Raw genomic sequence first — 22549 nt, forward strand, 5'->3', positions numbered from 1 at the left:
ACAGCTAGGCACATTGCAAAAAAAGTATCAGTTTTCTGTGGAAAAATTTGATGTGTCCACGTTGCGTTATGGGCTGTTTCCTGTCATCATGGGCACTAGGCCTACCCACACAAGTGAGGTACCATTTTTATCGGAATTCTTGGGGAAATGCTGGGTGGGTGGAAGTTTGTGGCTCTCCGCAGACTCCAGAACTTTCCATCACAGAAATGTGAGGAAATTCTTTTAATTTTTTTACAAAGTTTGAGGTTTTCAAGGGATTCTGGGTAACAGAACCTGGTGAGAGCCACTCAAGTCAACCAATCCTGGATTCCGCTAGGTGTCGTCAAACATGTACAGGTTTGCTAGGTTTCTCCAGATGCAGGCTGAGCTACGGCTCAAAATCTACAGCTAGGCACATTGCAAAAAAAGGGTCAGTTTTCAGTGGACAATTTGTGGCATCCATGTTGCGTTTGACTCATTTCCTGTTGCAGGCACTAAGCCTACCCACACAAGTGAGGTACTGTTTTTATTGGTAGACTTAGGGGAACACAGAGTAGTAGAACCAGTTCTATTACGAGTTGTCTTTTTTTGCATTTCTGCCTTCCAAATGTAAGACAATGTGTGAAAAAAAAGACATTTTGAAAAATGACCGTTAATTCACATGCTAGTATGGCTACCCACAAATTCAGAGATGTGCAAATAACCACTGATTCTGAACTCCATATTGTGCTCCCAATCAGGAAAAACATAGGTTTCCTTGATACCTATTTTTCACTGTTTATATTTTACCAAATGCATTGCTGTACCTCAATGACAGAATCACCCTCCACTTACCTAAAAGAGACCTCGGATCCGCCAACCTCTTCCTCGCCATGACCCCACCCATCCACAGAGCCAAAGCAGGGGGAAGAGCCTTCTCCTGCATCACAGCCAAGACCAGGTACAAGATCCTGATCGACCACAGACGCGCCCACTCCATGGATACCTTCAGGAAGGCCCTCAAGACCTGGCTTTTCGGATGAGTGGAACTGCTGAATTACCCCTCCCCCCCCCCCCAGCGCCTTGACACCCTCTCGGGTGAGTAGCGCGCTTACAACTATCCTGATTGATTGACTGATTGATTGTACACTTGATACACAATGAAAAAACATTGCAAGTTGCAGCTCAGTTATTGGCTCTGGGGATCTCAGATTCTTAGTGAACCTACAAGCCCAAAAGATTCCCGCAATCAGAAGCATCCCACGGACGTAACGTTATATTGCTTAAAAACTCTAGCAAAGTTAGAAGACGTTACAAGTGAAAATGTAGGCACAAATAGCTGTGTTTTTTCAACTCAATTTCAATATTTTTCTTATACTGTTACTTTCTATAGGAAAACCTTAAAGGACCTACACAAATAACCCCTTGCGGAATTTAGAATATTATCTTCTTTTCATAAATGTATAGCTGTCTGGGATCCATTATTAGTTTCACACACATTTCTACCACTAACTGGAAGCATGTTGAAAGCATAAAAAATAGGAAAAATAGACTATGTCCCAGTAAAATGCCACAACTGTAGAAAATGTTGGTTTTCTGACAAAAATTCTGCCTGTTCCTGAAAGCTGAAACCATGATAAATTCAACACCACGAACCCTACGTTGGTACCATTTGCAGGAAAAAAAACAGGTGCTGTCTTCTGCAGCACTTTTTTCCCATGTTTCCCCCCCCAAAAATGAATGTAGCTGTATTTTGCCAAATTTCTCATGCCCTCCAGGGGAATCCACAAACCCAGGGTACCTTTGAATCCTCAGGATGTTGGGAAAAAAGGACGTAAATTTGGCATGGATACCTTATGGGAACAAAAGAAAATGGTGGCCTAAGCGCAAACTACCCCAAATTGCTAAAAAAAAAAGGGCATGGCATGGGGGGGAGGCCTGGCAGCAAAGGGGTTAATAGTCATTCGGCAGGTCAAAACTTGCGAAACCCTGTGATTAGCTGCAATAGTATGTATGATGGCCTTCAAGCGAAGTCATTCTAAAACTTTTTTTTAGAGTAGTCCACGTTCCTTAAAGGAACTACAGTCATAAACCATTGATACATAGCATACCAACTGGCGCCTTACACACCCATCCAAACCGCGATTTGGTAGGGGCCAGTAACTTCATTTTGGAATTTGGAAACACTTCGGAAAAAGGGATTCTGCGGATGTAATCCCTGTGATTTTGTGAAGCTCTATTATTTGCAATAAACATTGTGTGGCTTAAGTGCTCTGTGAGTAGAGAATTTATTTTATATGTGGCTACCATTTATAGAAAAATCACTCACAGGAGTGAACTTTCTCAAAACCTTATTTTAAGTCTCGCATCCAGAACGTTTGTTACACTTCATTTTCATGGTTCGAAGCCCATAGAAATATTCTCCCTTTACAGCCTTTGGATTGCTGGAATGTTGTCGCCCAGGCCATTTTAATATCACAGTTGGCCAAGAGTAACTTGGTGTATTTGGATCATCCCAAACATATGATGTCATGTCTGCTATTTGGGCAAAATGTTGCAACCAGACTCTTCGTGAGCCTGAAACATTTGAACCTTTTGCTCAATGTCCTGTCAACCTGCATTGGCACCCCATTCATTAAAGGGTCACCTTGAAGTGCATTCAAGTGCCTGACTACATGTCATGAAATCTTCTATGGTAATGGACTAGTCTTTTTACAACAATGTTATGCATGGCATCTCACAATATTCACTAGTTTTCCGGCTCTTTTACCTACTCTACCATTGACCCTTAGACAACAGAAAATTCACCTGAAGTTTAGGAAATTGTTAAAGATGTGGCTATTTACAGCATTAACTCAAGGCTACGATTTAATGTCCTTTCTACTAGAATTCGGTAAATCTGTTGAGGCTGCACTGAACTCTATAAGTGTTCAACACACTTGTTCTTACTTTCACAAGCGGACATGACTGTCAAGAATGTACTTGTACTGAAAAACAATATAAAGGCTACCATTAACAGTCTGAACCTCTACGTATTACCATGGTGGAGTCTGGTTAGACCTTTACATTTCTAAATCCTTAACTTCAAGACAAACATCACAAAGAAGACAAAGCCAGCATAAAACTAGCTGCCGGTGCTTCAAGGAATTCCTGCTAGAACCCATCATACCAACCATTGAACCATTATCCCTTACACACTTCGAAGAAGGCAAAAGTTTGCTTGCTGGCCAGCATCCCAAACTGGCTAACTGACATGAAAATAAAACTGGTTCACAAGCACGCTCATGGACTACTGCATCCTTTTCAGTGCTCTGAACTCTAACACATCATTGCACCTTGTGAGCAAGATCAAGGTATTGCTGGTCTACATAACCCCTGTTGCTGCATCATCACCAGCCTCAAGACAAAAAACTAAGATGGTGGAGACTAGATTACATGCCTGTTCCTGTTAGGCACCTAAAATCTGGAATTTCATCTCAGTATATATCTGACAAACTCTTTCAGTTTCAAAAGGAATTAAAAATATATCTCTACTGAGGTACATGTTTTTACCATGCATGCATAGTTAGCATAAGAGACAACCTTGGACTGTGAATAGTGCTACAATTTTGTCCTATTTCCTAAGCTTACACATTTGTGACAAAACCGTTTACATTTCCATGGGAAGGACATCTTGGCAATGGAAATGGAAAGTCTAAAGATGCATCCTCCCTTGATCATCAGGAAGTGCTGTGGAGGACATCCAGGGCCAATGCAGACATTAGGAATGAGTAAGCATGGTGTAGAGGTATCTGAGAAACACTACTGTTTGGGAACAGGCCAGCTGGTGATCTCCTTTGGTGTGTTTTGGGCATGTCGGGCAAAATGGTTTGCTTTCGGATAGGTGCCCAGGCAGATTCCCAGGACTGCAGGTTCCTGTCTGCAGCCCTAGAGCTTCCAACAAGAGCCATCTGTGGACATTGCCAAACCACACCAGTCTCATCAGCTGCCATGAGTGGTCAAAACGTTTTGTCACTTTTTTAATTCTGAGATTAGCTACACAATAAGCATATGTATCCCTTTTTTTTAAATCACACCCAAAGCTACACCCTCTGAGGCTATGCAACTTGGGAAAAATCTAAAATCTACATCTCACCCATAAATAAACAGGTTAAAAGCCCACAAGCTTGAGACTTTACATCAAGAATCACCAGACGACCAAATGTGAGTTTCACTCTTACTTGAACCCTTGCTATACTCTGCTCTACAGAAGTTAGTTGCTTTACAGCTAGGTTTAGGTTTTATAAATCTCATGCTATACACATATTAGAATAAGTACTCAAACACATACATGACAAAGCCCATGGAGGTAGGAGACATGTTGGTGGTGGATGTTTGTCATCCATTCATTCCTATCTTCGCAGGTGAGCACGTGCACCTTGAGGATTCACAGTTAACAATAAAATATTTTTTCATTTTGCTTCAAATATGAGACTACTTTTTTCTCTGTTTTGGAACGAGGGACGGTGAGTGATACCCGGAATCGGATTGGTGTATGAGGAGCCCAGACAGTGCCAAATGGGCTGGTCTCATAGATCAGTGTGTGGGCCCATTTTTTAGTAGTTTGTGGACCAGTTTTATGGTCATTGGTCCCTCTGTACTTAACCATGGCATTAGATGACATGTGCCCGGAAATACTCCAAAGCGAGCTTTTATGAATATTTGCTTGAACTTCACAGACCAAGGAATTTCGAGGTACGGTTGAACTTTTACCTTGGTATTGCCATTCATTAGGGGCCATGCATGTTTGAGAAGGTATCTTTATCCAAGAGTAGTGATAAATGCTTTGTTGTACTATTAATAACTTTTTAAAAAGAGTTCAAGGTAATCGGCATTTCCCAGACCGACTTTACTGAATATTCCTCTAATGCTGTAAATAGATATTTACACGCCTGGGCTTTTCAGTTTAAGTTTATTTCCTGCCACAATAATTTGGACAATTGATTTACAGTATCCATTTTTATCCTTTTCCACACTTTAATAAATTGGCGTTTTCGCACAAGTGCCTGATTAGTCATCCCAAATTCCATTCGTATCTGGGTGGGTGATGCATTATGTGGAGTTAAGAAGAGGGCTTTATAAATTTTCGGGACTGCATTGTTAATTTTGACTGAGTCTTTTCCACACAATGCTTCACTTCCATATGTCAAAGTTGGCAAAAGTTTTGCTGATATTACTTTTAACAACAGTCCATAAGCTTGAGACATTACATCAAGAATTACCAGACCGACCAAACGTAAGCTTCACTCTTATTTGAACCCTTGCTATACTCTGCTCTACAGAAGTCACTTGCTTTACAGATAGGTTTAGGTTTTATAAATCTCATGCTATACACATACAATAAAATAAGTACTCAAACACAAACATGACAAAGCCCACGGAGGTAGGAGACATGTTGGTGGTGGATGTTTGTCATCCACTCATTCATATCTTTGCAGGTGAGCACTTGGATCTTGGGGATTCACATTTAACAAAATATTTTTTTCTTTTTGCTTCAAATAAGAGACTACATTTTTCTCTGTTTTGGAACGAGGGACAGTAAGTGATTCACGGAATCGGATTGGTGTATGGGTAGACCAGACAGTGCCCGATGGGCTGGTCTCTTAGATCAGTGTGTGGACCCATTTTTTTGTAGTTTGTGGGCCATTTTTATGGTCTGGTGGGCCTGTTTTTACTGTTGATTTTTCTGATACTACCACAAACATTGCCTACGGCCAACACAAATGCATGCAGTCTCCCCTACCTTGCAAACTACTTATATAGCTTATCTTTACAAGTCCAAAAATGGGTAGCTTTGCAAATGTGTGGCACTATTTTTAGCTGGTTCATTAATGGGGGTCCACTTTTATTTTGGAGCCCTGGTCTTTTTTGCCCAAGTCCGACACTGGTGATGTCTTTGGGTCAGGTTGCGTTCTGCAGCTGTTTGCTCTATTTACACACAATATTGGAAGGTCCTTTAGTTACCATGGTTCAAACACGCCATTATCATCATAAGTTACCTACTTGGGGTGATGTTGCAGTCCTGAGAAATAACATTGCCGGTCTTCCCTGTAGTGTTGATGCGAACCTCCGCATGGCATACACCAATGGCCTACAAATACACAAAAACGTTTACAACACAACAGTGATTTTCAAAACAAGTATAACAAATAGCTCCTTCTGTTTTATTAATTTCTGTCTCACTTTAGATTGAATTAGTCTTTACCTTCCCACAGAGTGTTCGAATGGAAGGTCATTTATACTAACATTTTGAACACCGCCTTCAAAGAATATTAACAAACAACATAGTCATCATTCCCATTGGGTGATACACATTAGCAGATAACTAGATCATATTTGGGCTTAGTACCAAAAACAAACACCAAACATATCACAAGTGGCATTACTGCTGTCAAACACCCTTTGCAGTTTCTTCAGTATGTGTATTTGTGGTTGATGGGTGAAAGACTCACATAATGTACTCATCTTTACTCTGCAAGTACCAGGCTCTCTGCTAATAGGTGTAACCCATGGTCAGAATTTGTTTTATTTACGGTTGGATTTCCAAAACCCTTTTTCACAGAATCTAATTTTTTTATATGTTCAACCATACCAGATTCTCTGCTATCCCAAGTTTAAGAAAAGGATTCCTATCCTAGGGGCATTCCTATTGGGGGAGTAGAGGGACAGCCATTTGGAATGTTGAGAACACCCACAATGTCACTACTTTTTGATTATTAACGAACTTTCCCAATGCAGTGCTCCATCCTCATTTCATGTGTAAATTACTCCAAAAAGGGTTAGAGTAAATAGGTGCACGCAGTCAGAAAGATCCTCAAATATCTATTTTTTAGGGATATATAATAAGGAATTTCGGATTGAATTTTTTTTTATATGGAAATGAAAAGATTTGCAAAAATTTAGAAATACATATTTCTTCCAATTCTAAAACAGCCTATTGCTTTTGTGCAGACAATCAGCCGGCATACGGGTTAGGGAAACAGGTGTACAGTTAGAACTCTATGATTTTCATTGATTTGCAAGTCTACTCCTGAAGAGTTTTGTGAACACAAAACAACAGTATTTCTATGAAAGTGATAGGAAAGTCTGCAAATCATGGATTTGTCTCTCTTGTGAGTCATACCTAGATATGAAGCTTGAATTGATGCTGTATTAATGGTATATGGTAAGGTAGGATACAACACATATTGCCCAATATTCTAAGTTTGACAAGAAAATACAGCACAGGGGCCGCTATTACTGGTATGTTTGAAAACAACATGGAACTTCCCCCTGGGGAAATACCAATTAATTCCATTCACCAAGATAAGGAAACAAGAGAGATTGGTATTTATGTATTGCAAAATTCCTAAATGATTACAAGTTTTGAAACTGACAATGGGCATTAAAACTATTACTTACTGATAATCTTTATTAACCTGATCCATAGTCCTACCTGTCACAGTCCTTACAAAATGAGGTGCTTACCCTCCGAAAGATTTTTTATTTCAAAGTGTTTAATAAGCAACTGAGTATTTCTTCAGTTTCTATAGAACACTCCTCCTCTTTGTCGTATCAACCCCCTTACTCTCTACCAACTCCTGCTGGTATAAAATCTTAACTCTGAGGCAAAGAAAATAAAGGTAGGAAGGAGGGTATGTAGAACTATGATGGGGAGGACTATGGATCTGCAAATTGAAGATTACCAGTTAGTAATAGAGTCATTAATCCTTCACAAATCTGCCTCATTTGACCATGTTGCTTCCCTGCAAATTTGCAACAGAAAAACCCCCTGTGCCTCGTCTGGTGTCTCTACCTTGGATGTTCCCAGGCATGGAGATTACCAATGATGAACAAGCTTGTCTGATTGCCTGACGACTGACTTTTTGTTGCAATTGAGGGCTTCTGCCCCTTTTTAGCTGGCAAACACAACAAGAAAAGGTATTCTGAATCTCATACATTTCTTTTTCTATCTAGGTAGAATAGTAGGGCTCTTCTTACATCTAGCATCAAAGAATAAATTAGACTATGAATCAGAAACAAAGACTGGAAGAATAACTCCATTTGTTGAATAAAACTGAGATTGTACTACTGAATATCAACACTAACAATATCATGGCACACTAATTTCAAGGACAGAATAACGATGGACAAATATCGAAAGGTCATTGCATATAGGGTAGTATAGTTTTGCTATTCTTAACTCAACATCTGTGTAACATGTGGATGCATGTACAGCATAGGTACAACATGTTTGTGAAGTTACCTATAGAAAATCTAGACACAGTTTCCTGTTTATATTTTATTTTCGATATTCCGTCTTCGATATTCTGCGCCAGAAATATTGTTGATTCGATATTCAGGGGGAGCACCCAAACTGGGATTGCACTTTCGGTTTAAATTTAGAAGTAACACTAATTTATCAGGAAAAAATTAGGATGGCGGGCGGAAAATCTCTCCGACTGCCATGGTAGCGGGAAAAGACCACCCGCAAGGATCACGGCATTACCGGTCGGATTCTGGCGATTAACATTGCGGCAGTTGCTGCTGCCAGAAGCACTGCTGCGGTGTGAAAAGGAGCATGTCATGCGTGTCACTGCACTGCGTGGCAGGCACTGCACAGTGCCTGCCACCTAGTACAGGGACATGACCCCCCCAGTGCACCCACACACACCCCCAACACATTGGGGGCCCGCAATGGGCCCCCGGAGACATTCTCTGCATGCCTTTCCATGGCGGTTCCACCGCTGCGGAAGGGCTGGCTACCGCCGGCATCATAATCATGCCGGCGCAGCATGGCCCTGCACCAGCATCATTGTGGCGGTCCAGTTCCGCCCGCTAGGCATGCTTGCGGACTGCTACCGGCGGAAAAGTGGCGGGCGGAGATTCTCACCGCTGCTGTCGTCACCGCCATGCTAATGGGACCGGCAGTTTTCAGGGTTGTGATTGTGGGCGAATGTCCGCCACCGGTCCGGCGGTTGCCACCGCCGGCCCGGTGGCGGCCATCGACCCGCCATCCTAATAGACCCCAAAGGCTCTTGGGGCCACATACATCAAAGTTAGGATTTGCGATTCCTAAATAGCGATTTTTAAGAAATCGCTATTTAGGCATCGCAAATCCCTATGCATATAGGAAGTGCAAAAACAATTGCGATTCTTACACATTCCTTAATTGCGACTCGCAAATTGCGAGTCGCATTTAAGGAATGGTTTCTCATTCATTCCTATGGGCCTAGAGGTCTATAGGAATGAATGGGAATTGCATGTGCAATTTGCGAGTACCCAATAGGTACTCACAAATTGCGCATTTAATTTCAAGGGTGCAAGGGTGCCAAAAGGACACCCTGTTGTATCCCTGAAATTTCCATTCGACCACCTGTTGCGCACACACATGCCCCAAGGGTATGTGTGTCTGTAACATGGAACTTTGAAAAATGTACTTTAGTGCTTTTTTCAAAGTTTTTGCAAATTACCATCAAGCTTAAATTGATGGTAATTTGTGATTCCTAATAGCGAAATCGCTATTTGAAATTGCATCATGTATTGCATTTAGGGAATCGCAATTTGCGATTCCCTAAATGCATTCGCAATTTAAGTAATCACAAATTTTGTGATTACCTAAATTGCAAATTTGCATTTGGGTTGATGCATCCCAAATGCAAAAATACCGGTTGCAAAGGGGCAGATTCTGAGAATCTGCCCCTTTGCGACCGATATTTAGTATGATGCATGTGCCCCTTAGTTCTCCAAATCTTTTTGTCAATGTGAAGGCTACAATTCCTACTACTTTTGCTTGCTGAATTGTCGCTGCTTCTTAAGCTTCAAAGGAGGGACTTTGTAAACCCTTTAGTACCAAAGGGAGATTCCAAAGAGGAAGAGCAGTAGCCATACCCTGGCATAAATCTTTTTAGCAACCGTCTTACAAATGGAACACATTTTTTTAAATAGCTTCCAATCACTCTTTAAAATCGAAATAGCCAGTATAATATACATTTTTGAAAAACCTCCTTTAGGAAGTCTAAGATCTTGAACTGATTACAGGAAGTAGGGATCAAATCTTTATATTTACACCGATGCTCATAATGTTTCAAATGCTGAGCATTAAATCTAAGAGTGGAAGATTTTCTTGATTCTCAACATCCACCCCGTGAGGTGGAGCAACTCTAGATGCCTCTGAGCAAACCGAGTATAACACGAGGAACACATATGAAGAAGAGGGATGCATTGATGGATTGACAGTTGCATAAAAGTTGGAAACCATGCTCTTGTTTGCAATAAGGGCGGATCAGAATCACTGTTACAATGTACTCCCAAATCTTCTGAAGCAGCTTGGGAGAAGGGGAAGTGAATGCATGCATAAGGCCGGCCGGTCACAAAATTGAAAATTGTGTCTCTCCTCCATGCCTCCTGGTATCATGTTTCCACGCAGAAAGGAGGAAGGAGCACACTGGATAGAAATGAAGACAGATCTAACCATGGATGGCCAAAGTAAGCAATGATCTACTGAAATGCTTCCTTCTCCAAATGGAAATTCACAGAGGATAGGATATTTCCTGCTCAGGCTGTCTGCATGGAAGTTGTCCCTTACGCAGATGTAAACTGTGCTTGGGGAAATCCAATGGGTTTCAGCCCATAAGCAAAAGTTCTTTGGTACCTTTGCTGGTGCTTTTAATTTTGTTACACACCCCGCCCCTGATTATTGACGTAGCTCGGGCTACTTGGTAGTCTGTCTGTACCTCTATTACTTTTCCTTATATCTGGGGGGGGAGATGTTTGAAGAGCTCTTATGATTGCTACAACTCTCTCGTTAAAAGACTTCAGAGAGTCTGACTGGGTCCAACTTCCCTGGATTTGCATCCCCTCCAAAGTGGCTCCACACCCCTACTGACTGTCATCTCTTGTCAAGATTAGGGAACCAATAACAATCCATTTTGCACATTTTCAGGGACTGGCCACCACGGTAGATCTTGGGCTATTGAATATCAAACAGGAATCAATGTCTTGTATCTTGAGACATGGATAACCAATGAGTCAGCAAGTGATAAGAAGAGGCTTTAGGCGATGACGTGCCAATGGCATTTCCATTGTGGTTGCTGCCATCAGACCTTGATCTCTCTCAAGCAGAACCCAAGGGAGCTTGTGGAAGAGATAGGAGTTGTAGTGAAGTGTCTTTTAACTTCATGCTTTTTGATTCCAAAAGATAGGCTCAAACGTTCTCCATGGTGACTTTGACTCCTATAAACAGTCTTGCTTGGCCTGGGTGTAGATTTGATTTCTGAATATTCAGAACAAATCCCAGTTCCTGAAGAACTTGCAAACTATCCCCAAGTTGACCTCCGCCTTAGAGAAGAAGCTAGGCGACACAGCCACCTTTGCCACAGGCTTGACCTCAAAAGGGTCGACAGGATTCTTGTAACACCTGCATTGCTGTTTTCTGGAGGAATTATTATTTGCCAGAGTTGGCCTGAACAGCTACATTTATTTCTCCTCTGCCTTTTTTTGTACTAGGTCGTTTTAATTCTGGCCCAAACAATGTTGGCCAAAAAACCGAAGTCAATGGATTTTTGATCTCTGTCCCACATTGACTTCCCTTACTGTAAACCAAGGTAATCTTCTCCCTGCTATGCAAGCCCCTGCAGAAGTAGCAGTTGACCAGAATGAGTCAAAGGTTGTATCTGAAAGGAACTTTGCTAGCAACTCCATGTTCCCTAGGATTGAGGTAGGTTCAGGCCCCTCATGAAGATAATGTTTGTAAGGCTTCTAATAATGTTTGAGGTGCCTAAGCCACATAAAAACTCGGACGAATAGCAACCTTGATAGCAGTAAATGCACTTTTGACTTTTACTCACCAGGATCTGTGAGCAGAGACTTTTCAGAAGCTAATTAGGGGGTTGATGCCATAGACGAAATAATTGAGTTTAAGTTTGACACTGGATTGAACTCCTCTTCAAAACTTTGCAATAGATATCCTTTATTCAATAAAAGTGGAATAGCAGACTTGTCTCCCATTCTTTTGATAACATTTTTGTTAAGATTACATGGAAAGGAAGGTCTTCTGTATTTTGCAAGCTATATTTTGAATAAAATCCCTCCTCAACTGCTTGGGGTGTAGAATCGAATTCCTGGACCTCTATAATGTGGTTTAACACATCCTGAAACTGTGCACTTTGCACAGATAGCCTCCCAAATCATGGCCTGCAGGCCAGATCTAGGTAAGGAGATAAGCTCCTGCTTGTCTCGCTTCATTTCTTCATGGTGGTAGTTTTGTGTGCACTTGCAATGCTTCATGTTTTGCCTTTGTACTCTCAAAGTACCGCGCTGAAGTAGCGGCTCCTGTTTCAAAGTGGTTTCCATAGTAACCAGTTCTCTTCTCACGAGACTCAGGTTAGCGTAGAAACCCCTAGTGCCTATCCCTATTTTCCCAATACACAATGAAAGCATGGCCAGAAACTATTTAGGCCTCTCTTGGAAGGAAGGGCATAACCACGCCGTAGTAGGCTCGCTCCAAGTCTCCTGCCCAGCCCAGCACATGCGGGGGGGGGGCACCTTCAACAGCATTTGCTATAGAAAAGCACCACAGCAGAAGCACAGCCACACTTAAATATTATCTCTAAAAAGAAATGTTTACCTTACAAAGAAACATTCTGTAGGAGACAAAAACAAGCATGAGGACAGAGAGGGGTGAAGGTAATTTGTACAGGGAAGGAAGGCAGTGCTTAATTTGTAACAAAAAAATAATTTAAAACATAGGTGCCAGGGCCCGCTGCAGCTTGACCACTCATTGCCCCTGCCAGCACTGCCAGTGACAGAACCAACACAACAACTAACCATGACACCCTTCAAGTGGGACACTTTAGACTAATCCAGGCCGACAGCTATAATAATGTCTTGGGCAGCACATATCAGTCACTTTTAACGTTTATTGAATAATAGGCAACTGTTGTTGTGTTCATCTCTAATTTAGATAAACAGTGCCACCCTGTGGCAGACTGTCATAAGTACTGGTGTTGGCAATTAAGTGACAGTGACCAGCACCGGAAACCACAAGCTCAAATTAAGCTCTGACTGGGATGGGTAGGAGTATTAAACAGAAAGAGATTACATGCTCGCTTAGTTGTTTATGAAAAACCTGGGTGAGAAACTGTCTTGAGGGGGCAGGGCCACCTCATGTCATAAGCACTGGGATGGAGGAGGGGATGAATGGGTAATGTCTTGAGCATAGGTACTATTAGGCACAGCTTGTAATAAATCTCTTCTACTGCTCAATAAAGTATAGTGTTTCGGTCCATACTGTGGGAATTTGGCTGAAATGACACAAATGATCAGAAAGACTTTCCACCAGCCCATGTTGATAGCCTGACTCTCTGTTTACAATGCAAACGCTGTGCTGGGGTAGAAAGGTAACATGTTGAGAACTGAAAGAGGCACAGAATAAATGCAACTATTTCATATTTTGAAATATTTTCTCCTGCAAAGTAAAGCAATTTTTTTAAACAGCTCCAAGACAGGGGCGTAGGTTGGTCAACAACATTGGAGGGGTGGGACATGCGAGATTCAGATATACCAACAATCATGCTGTTAAAATACATTATACATAAGGCCCGCTGTTTTCCATTTTTACTAATTTTTACAGATAAATACAGACAGAAAACCATTTACTTTCTTTTCTGTATTTATTTTTAAATGTGGATAAAAAAATTCGGTGCTTTCTGAGTGATTCTAAATACAGTTTGCCATGACTGTCAAGCCAATAACTGTGTGGTTTGATAGGTAACAGGGTTAAAAAAGAAAGGAATTTTAGGAAAGAGGCTTAAACAGCAGTGGATATGCACAAGGCTGATAATGAAATGTGCATATTTTCATTTAAGTGCATTGATTTACCTTCTGCGGGTGTTTATATCACTGAAACCTGGCAGGCATTCAAGCATGACTGCATATTTATTGCTTAAATACATGTGGAAATATACCAGTTTCAGCTTTATTTTTTTCACAAACTCCATTATAAATATGGATAAATACAGATAAAGTTGCCAAAAACTAAATATGGATAGATACAGACGGAAATGTCAAAAAAATAAATACCATAAAACCGGGAGGCCTAATTAAGCAACAAGCAGGGCACATGAGAGGGGCTCAATCAGCAATGGAAAGTCAGAGAAATGAAGGTTGGTAGGAGTACTAAGGGAGAGAAACATACAATGTGTAAATAATCAAGATTTTAAGGCTTTCAAAACAGATGAGAGTGGGTGCGATTTTTTCAGTGTGTGCTTGCAAAATCCAGGTGAAATCCGAAAGCCACCTCATGATATCCGACTGAAAGCAGCTGTACCCAACTACACAATTATGAGGGGTTTGACACCTCAAACACCACCCCTAAAGCTACGCCCCTGCTCCAAGATGTAGACACAATTCCTACCGCTTCTGCACGAGGTTTGAGCTGACAATCTTGCCACACGTGTCCGTCCTGAGCCGCACATGTGCTTTCAATGATTTCATATGTCACATGATAGTTCTCGCCCTGTGGAGAAAAACAGGCCGACAAACGTGTTACTTGGACAGAACATAGCATTCTAGCAGAGCCTTTCAAAAATCGCAAAATTAAATTAACGCATCTGTCATTCTTTGACCTTAGACCAGTAGGTGGAGCTACATTTCATTTTACCTAGTAAACATTTTAGTTCAGCTGTGATGAGAACACATTCTTCATGTACTCTTGTAGACAGTAAGTCAGCTTGTGGTAGGTCGTATTACAATAAAACAGTTTTTCAATAAAACAGGTTCTAGACAGACTTACCCCTGAGGCCTTGCTAGCCAATGTCGATTTCCCAGAATGCTTTGCAACAGAAGAACCGCAATTTTAAGGGAGACCTTAGTGGTCAGAATTCTCTCTCTAGTTTTGTCAAAAATCTGATAATTTATCTTTGGGAGAAGGTCCTGTCTGGCCCAGTTGAATTCTGCTGATACATTTTAAAACCCATTTTACCGCACTTGATTTTTCTCAAGGAACAGTATTCAGCTTGGCAATGCTCCACATAACGTTATAGGCAGGGCCACTGGAATTATGCGGCAGGGGAGGACCGAATCATGCAGCTGAGTTGACTAAATTATATGCAGAGAAAAATGTGACACATTTTTATGACAGTACTACTGCATTTTTTTACACTTGTCAACGTTGTCTTGGCAAAGGTAATAGTAACAGCTTAACACTGAAATAAAGCACTAGGTAATTAAAAGGGGACGAGTAATATCTGCAGATTATGCAGCAGATAATAGATTATGTGGCAAATGCAGCACATCCATAATTATGCCGAAATTGCTGCAACTGCAGAATCGCATAATTCCTTATCTTTCTGAATTTTATGTGTTTTTGCAAACAATACGCCCAGGAAGTGGTGCCCTTAAAGAATGGGGAATCCCACAGCTGGGAACCATTGGAGAGCACAACTCCAACAAGTTAAACTCAGCAAAGATTATTAAATTCAGAAAACCCAAGGCGAAGTTTCCTAACTTCTGAGTTTGTGTTCGTAGTTAAAACTTTTGCTGTCCCTACAGTCATAATAAGATTTAACAGTGTTCCTTTTAGCTCCTAGTCCCTACTTATGGACAACACCCTTTTACTAGTAACCCTCCCATCCGTAAACAGTAGACACTCATTCATTCAAAAAACTTTATTTCGACAATTAAGTCATAAAAGTATCATACATCAGCCATTTACATCACATAAATTAAAACAAAACAAAGTATAGTTGCCAACATGGCTAGTTTGCTTAAACACCATATGTAGCACTAATCTTCATTTATAATGAACAGTATTACTATCTGTACACTCAAGTGATTAAAAACATTTCATATATAAACGACAATGTTTAGTCCTCCTCAGCACTGGTAACCAAGGCTACAAAAATATCCTAGGCAGGGGATCAATGAATAAGTAAATAATTAAGTACATGACTACATTTGGGTGCCTACTCATTGGGTACATTCATAACGGACTGCCTGGACCGTATTATCCAGGCCCACTTGATATATTTAGCCATTGCAATAGCAATCGTCGGGCTCGAATCAGTACACAGGATTCTTAGTGCCACCTCGTGCTTTCTGGTACCTATAAACCGACAGACAGGTAATACCCATTTTTTGCGTGGGAGCACATAAAGGGGACAAAAGAACACGAAATGGCTCAAGGACTCAGTCGTGTCCCTCCATTTGGGACATTTGTCCGCGAACCCTTTGGCCCATTTAGAGGTAAACGTACAGATAGGGAGGGTACCTATCCTAAACTGAAAATAGAGTTTACGATCAGTTGGTGTTTCGATCAGACTCCAAAATAATTCATATCTGTGATAGGCCTTTATTACTAGAAATCTGGCTGTTAATTGGGATGAGCTCCCCTTGGAAGCTGCTTCCCTGGCGATCAATTCCCAGTATTTAGCTTTCACAATTTCTTTTGAAGGGAATATCGCATTTTGGGGGTCATCCCATAAGTTACACCACCCTAGTCTATAAAGTAATGATTTAATAGACCCCAGCCAATCAATTTTACGGGAGGTGTCTTTCTCCATTATTTCTTTCAGGCCCAAAGCATAGTGTTTAAGCTCCTCGGTAGACCAAACCCTACGCCAATACAGCAATGGCCGCAAATTAGCAGTGTCTAGTAGGGTTTTCAGGCCAAGGTCCCAGTAAAGAGGTAACAAAGGGGTACTCTGGGGCACACCAACAATTTTCCTTATGAACTCGCTTTCCATAGTGTTTAAACGTTTTGGATTATTACCGTACCCCCATAACTCTGATCCATACAAAGATGAACTACGGATCTTCATCGAGTAAATTTCGAGGAGTGGGCCTATTGGTTGTGTTTGCGATCTTTTAAATCTTTTTAAAAGGGCACCTGTCTGTTGTTGAAACTTCAAAGTAGACAAGTCTAACTGGCTTTTCCAATGCAAGTTCTTCTGCAGCGTGACTCCTAGATAAGTGAATGCATCGACCTGCTCCAAGGGCGATCCATTCATTGTAATTACACCATTAAAAGGTTTAGAAGATCTGCAGGGGTTAGGGCCATTAAGAACCATAAACTTGGTTTTAGAAACATTTATTTCCAAACCACGCAGCAAGCAGAACTCTTCGAAGCGACGGAGGGTGAGCTGCAGGCCACTCGGAGTTTTGGAGATCAACAGCGTGTCGTCCGCGAACATGAGAACTGGAATACGAGTGCCGGCCATAGCCGGGGCATCCGAGGGGGCCCGGGAGAGGAACTCGGCCACCCCGTTCACGAAGAGTGAGAACAGGGTCGGTGCCAAGACACAACCCTGCCGAACTCCCCGCTCTACAGGGAAGCACTCCGTTACCTCGCCCTGCCGACCCCACCGGACCCGGGCAAAGTTGTCCTCATGCAAGCGGACGACCAGAGCCAACAACTCCGGCGCCATCCCCAATCCCTCCAAGACTTGCCAGAGCTTGCTGCGTGGGACCAGATCAAATGCTGCCCGCAGATCAACGAACACAGCATACAGAACCCCCTTTTCTAGGACCACTGTCCTCCAATAGAGGACAATGAACCTGAAGACCTGATCTATTGTGCTGGTTTTTGGGCGAAACCCCGCCTGTAGGGGACTTAAGATGTTTCTAGCCTCTATCCATGTCTGAATCTTGCCCAAAACCAGCCGGCCCAGGATTTTTTGCATTGCATCGATCAAGCTAATAGGCCTGTAATTACTGGCCAGTGACTTGTCCCCTTTTTTATAGATCGGGACGATTTCAGCACCTTTCCAAGAATGGGGATTGCCATTCCCTGTGCTATGGCATTTGCTAGATGGGTAATATAAAGACGCCATCTTTGCCTATCATGCAGGAATACATCGGCCGGGATGCTATCCATGCCAGGTGCGCGTCCCTGAGTAACCGTATCAAGCGCGATGTCAACCTCCTCGACACTAAACACAGGGCTATTGTAATACATCCTCTCCTGATGGTGAGTACTGACATCCTCGGCTCCTTTTGAATATTGTGGTTTAAAAAAATCGACCCAGGCACTCTGAGGAACATGATTATGTGGACTATCTGTAATTTCACCCTTCTTCCACTTAAAAATATTCCAGAACTTTTTCTGGTTTTTGTCTGTGCATGCTGCTTTTAGGTCTTGCCACTCGCACTCATCCCATTCCTTTTTTGCTTTCCATTGGGCCTTTCTATATATATTGCGAGCTATTTTTATCTTGCTTGAGTCTTTTAGTTTGAGTGCAAGTTCCAAAGCTCTACGAGCTTGCTTACAGGAGGCGTTATACCAATCCTCCTGCTTGCTTCTAGGGGCTGTTTTGCTGAAAAAGGCCTACTAAAACAGGATTTGAGTTTAGCAAATAGATTTCCATGTATTTCCTCACATTCAATTAGAGGTTGGCGTTTAGTGCCAGCTGCCAGTATTAAAATCAACGCCTCTTCGACGTAGGTCTCAATGCTATGTATAAGATCAGGGTGTTCTACTACTTTATGCCACTTAAGGTGGCGTTCGTCATTTGTTAGAGCGACAGCTGGGCCTACCAATTCAGAGGCTCGGTCCCTACTGTCGCCCGTCCCCCAATTAAAAATAGCCACTAATGGGTTGTGGTCGCTTTCAACCCGTTTCTTCACCTCCATATCCACAAGGGTATGCCACATCCTCAAGTGGACCAGGAGGTAGTCTATATTACTTGCCCTGATACCATTATCAAACGTTTTGTTACATGTCCTATCTGAAATGGTTCTGCCGTTGGCCGCCCTCAATTGGTTGCCCAGGCAGAACCCTTTTAGGTACAGGGCCGCCTCAGTCCACTTACTAATTGTCTTTATCTCGAGCTGTGGGACACCCCATCTTAGGTCCTCTCCCTCTGTTAAAAACAAGTCTTGAGGCACTAGTGGCTCAAAAGTCGTATTAAAGTCTCCAGCAATCAATGGAAGCACATCGTCAGGGCTGGACTCGACCAAGGTATTTAGTGCTGATACCACCTCAGATTTTTTTCCACCTGGTACGCCCCTAGCGTATACATTATATATGTTGGTTTTAAAGTTTGGGGAGAAAGTCAGCCTAATTCCCAAAATATCGTCACTCTTGGTCGGGATGGGCTTAATATTACACTCCAAACTCTGTTTGATCCAGATGACCAAACCTCCAACTGACCGACCCTTAGGCCTTTTTTCCGCTGGAACAAAAAAATTCAAATAACCCAACATAAATACAGGCTCAGGTGACCATGTCTCCTGAAAAAGACAGATGTCATACTTACTAATGAAGTCTGCCCAAGCGGGTGAAAATAGTTTAGATCCTATGCCCGCCACGTTCCATGATAAGAACGACACATGTCCTGAAAGGGTAGTTTCCCCTACAGTTCTCCCAAAATTAGGTAAGATGGAAAGAGCTACGTCCGGTGAATGACATAGGGAGCCCTCAGTGTTTAAAGTTTCATTTTGATACACAGCGTGTTGGTCTTGGTCCCTGGCCCCTATGATATTTGTTTGGGGAAGAGGTATATTAACGTCTCTTTCACCATTTGTGCTAAGCTGTTCTCCTTGCCTTGGGCCCTCGTCTATCACTAAGGCTGCATAAGACTTTTCATGGTTATCCACTACAACTGGGGCTACATATGGCATATCATGATTGGGATATCCTCTGCCATCAATCAGTCAGTCACAATCCGCTAACCCAGACAGCACATCAAATCTATTGATTGATCTGATGTCATCAAAGATACTGTCATTTCTCAAGAGACCTCCATGTGTGATCCCACCTAAGGGCAAAAATACAGGTGCATAGAAGTAAGTCAGTGGCATTGTGCTTATTTGGGATGAAGGATCATTCTGGGGCCAAGAACAGATATATTCTACACATCGTCTGTCTCTGAAATTAATTACAACGCAATCTCCATTTGCCGTTTTGGGCCTCCTGCCCACCCAGTTTACTCTTCTGGCATACAAGATTTCAGCAGACATGTGGGCCGGGAGTGGTCGCTTAACATTTAGCCAATGTGTGCATTTGTTCTTTAGGTCCCAATAAGATTCCCTTGCACCATTCGCTAGAGACGGAACCCCTGTTAAAATCACCACATAGGGGGCTGCTTCAGGGGGTAGATGTAGATCAATTAATCCTGGTGGAACCTGAGCTAAGGGTTGAACAGGTGGGGGCTGCTTATCAATTCTAGCCCTGTCTGACCCAAGACCGTTTATTCCTGCACACGGCGGAAGATCTTCAGCTCTTACCCTATTATTATCAGCTGGGATGGGTTGGGGTACCTGGGGAATGGGGAAATTATCTTCTTTCGCCGCACCAGTTGTTAAGTTATTAGTGGTGGAGTTGGTCTTAGTACAGTGACCTGGTACATTAGGTCGTTCTTTTTGCGGACCCAGTCCCTGTCTACCCCCCCGAGATTGGCCCGAGGCAAGTGATAATTCCATACATACAAGCCTACTTTCGATAGAGCCCAACCTTTCATAAATCGGGTCACATACATTTTTTACAATACTTTCCAGTTTACTCCAGAGTGATGGTATATCGGAGTCTTCTGTAAGTATTGGCCCCAGAGATGGTGTTTGATTTGTCCTTGTTTCAGTAATTGTGGCTTTTGGGCATTGGGCTATGTTCTTCCTTGACGCAGGGGTAGGAGCAGGGCCAGACTTAGCATTAGTAGCGGCAATCTTTTGATTTCCCCTGCGAGTTTTTTTCAAAGTAGGGGCTGGTTGTTGATGAACAGAAACCGCTTTAACATTACTGGCTGAACGAGTCTTAATGTTTGACAAAGACTTGGTCGTTAAGGCCACATTATCAATGCCCGTAATATCGACAATTTCATCCGGTGATCCAATCAAAAATGGGGAACATGTCATTGTTTCACCAAGTTGCTCCTCTACCAAAGAAGTTATGAAGCCCAGAGAATCCGACTTATCAGGCTGGCGACACGGTGGTGATCTTATATTGGCCATATTTCCCAGAGAGGACCTCTTGTCACATAGGATATCTAAAGATAGTCTCTTTTCAGTTAGTTCAATATCTTTAGCAAGCGCTGACTGTACTCGCATCAAAAAGTTATCTAAGGTACCCATTAGAGCGCCCCCAGTTGATTGTGTAATGGGACCATCCCTTTTGGCCATATTATCCTTAGTTTAATGCACACTAGCGGCCTCTACTGATAAGTAACACACCAAATTACAGACTACCGACTAGTAGCTATTGCTTACCCTCAACGACCAACAGACAATCTTGATCGGTGAAAGTTAGAGGAGGGTCCCGTTCCGTTCTCGGGCGATCTCGGACGGGCTCAGACGGGCCCGCCCTTGGCCCGGGCTTCGCCCCGGACTACGCCCCGCACGCGTCCCGCTAGCGCGTACACTGGTATCAATTAAATAGCGGTGAGAGGTGTGGCCGGGAAGAGGATCAGGTGCGTTGGATGATTGAGTAACAGGGCACCCTGGGCCTCGCAGTCCAAGCACCACAGCAACCTCCCGAGGCGTCCACGCTGTTCAAAGTTCCCCCACAATACCAGGGCAGCTCCTGATGGTTGTTGGCAGGTAAAAAGAATTTTAAAGATAAAGTCCGCCCCTACGAGCGGCACCCCATTAGACACTCATTCAGAGGGAGTCTCTAAATCCAAGTGTACCAGCATAATGCAATCACGAAAATCCACTGTAGCAGTAACACCTATCAATTTAAAAATTATGAACATAAGGCACAGATTTACTAACTTTCTTAAAACGTGCTCATTCGTAAAAATCCGCAGACGTCAAAGCCTGGAGGATAAAAAACCGTGCAGCCTCATATTTACAAAGAGCTGTGTACATAGGATTACTAATTGTTGCACCAAATCGCCAAGATGAAAAAAGGGTGTTTTTCATCAGATTTTTCCTCAAGGGATCCCCTCCAATACACATTCTATGCACAGACAATTGTCCATGGTAAATCATGGAATACGTGCAATGTCACTAAAATGAAGTGTATTATATGTTTGTAAATCATGCTATTCTTCTTGGGCCCACTGTTTGCACCTGGATTCAGTTGTATAGATCTATGCTTTGCGTTGAATCCTGCGGGAGGATGCATTGTTCCTGCCCCATTATACTATTTTTGGCTCATTTAATAGGGATCTGATGGTACGCAATGCAAAGTCGTTTTGGGGAGTATTCGTCAACTTTTCGGCCCCAAAAACTTTGATCCACGCTGCCTTTGGTGCCATTTGCATCAGACAGTGTTGCTGTGCATCAGCCATGAGATAGTGCGGATGAATGGTAAATTTACGCCTGCTTTCATCATATTTCCATTGTGTGCGCGGGTATACTGCGAAAAAACGCTAAAGGCCTGATTCACAAAGGTAAACTTACACTTGGTAGTAGGTACACTACTTTTTCAGAATGCACAAACTACATGTGGAGTTTTACGATGACGCACTCCCTGGGGCAGATTTACAGGCCCCTTGCGCCTCCTTGCACCACCATTGCGTCACTTTTTGAAACAACGGCGATGCATACAATGCAGCAAATTTACAGCGAGACGCATCTAGGGAGATTTGTCATGTTGTAAAGCCCTGAGTCACATTATACCTGTGCTATAATGAAT

At 42.5% G+C, this 22549-nt stretch overlaps 1 protein-coding gene across 3 annotated transcripts in view; it reads right to left on the reverse strand.

Annotated features, from left to right (window-relative positions):
* LOC146785927 (uncharacterized) overlaps positions 1–22549 on the reverse strand; it is a 671075-nt gene that overhangs the window by 645805 nt on the left and 2721 nt on the right. For all 3 annotated transcript variants that reach the window (XM_085635325.1, XM_085635328.1, XM_085635327.1), the window contains exons 2-3: positions 14393–14494; positions 6001–6088 (exon numbers count right to left, since the gene is read on the reverse strand). In XM_085635325.1, the coding sequence (XP_085491451.1) occupies positions 6001–6088; positions 14393–14494 (190 nt within the window). The remainder of the gene's footprint in view (positions 1–6000; positions 6089–14392; positions 14495–22549) is intronic.

Source organism: Triturus cristatus, chromosome 11 (genome assembly GCF_964204655.1).
Source record: "Triturus cristatus chromosome 11, aTriCri1.1, whole genome shotgun sequence".
Taxonomy (NCBI): Eukaryota; Metazoa; Chordata; class Amphibia; order Caudata; family Salamandridae; genus Triturus; species Triturus cristatus.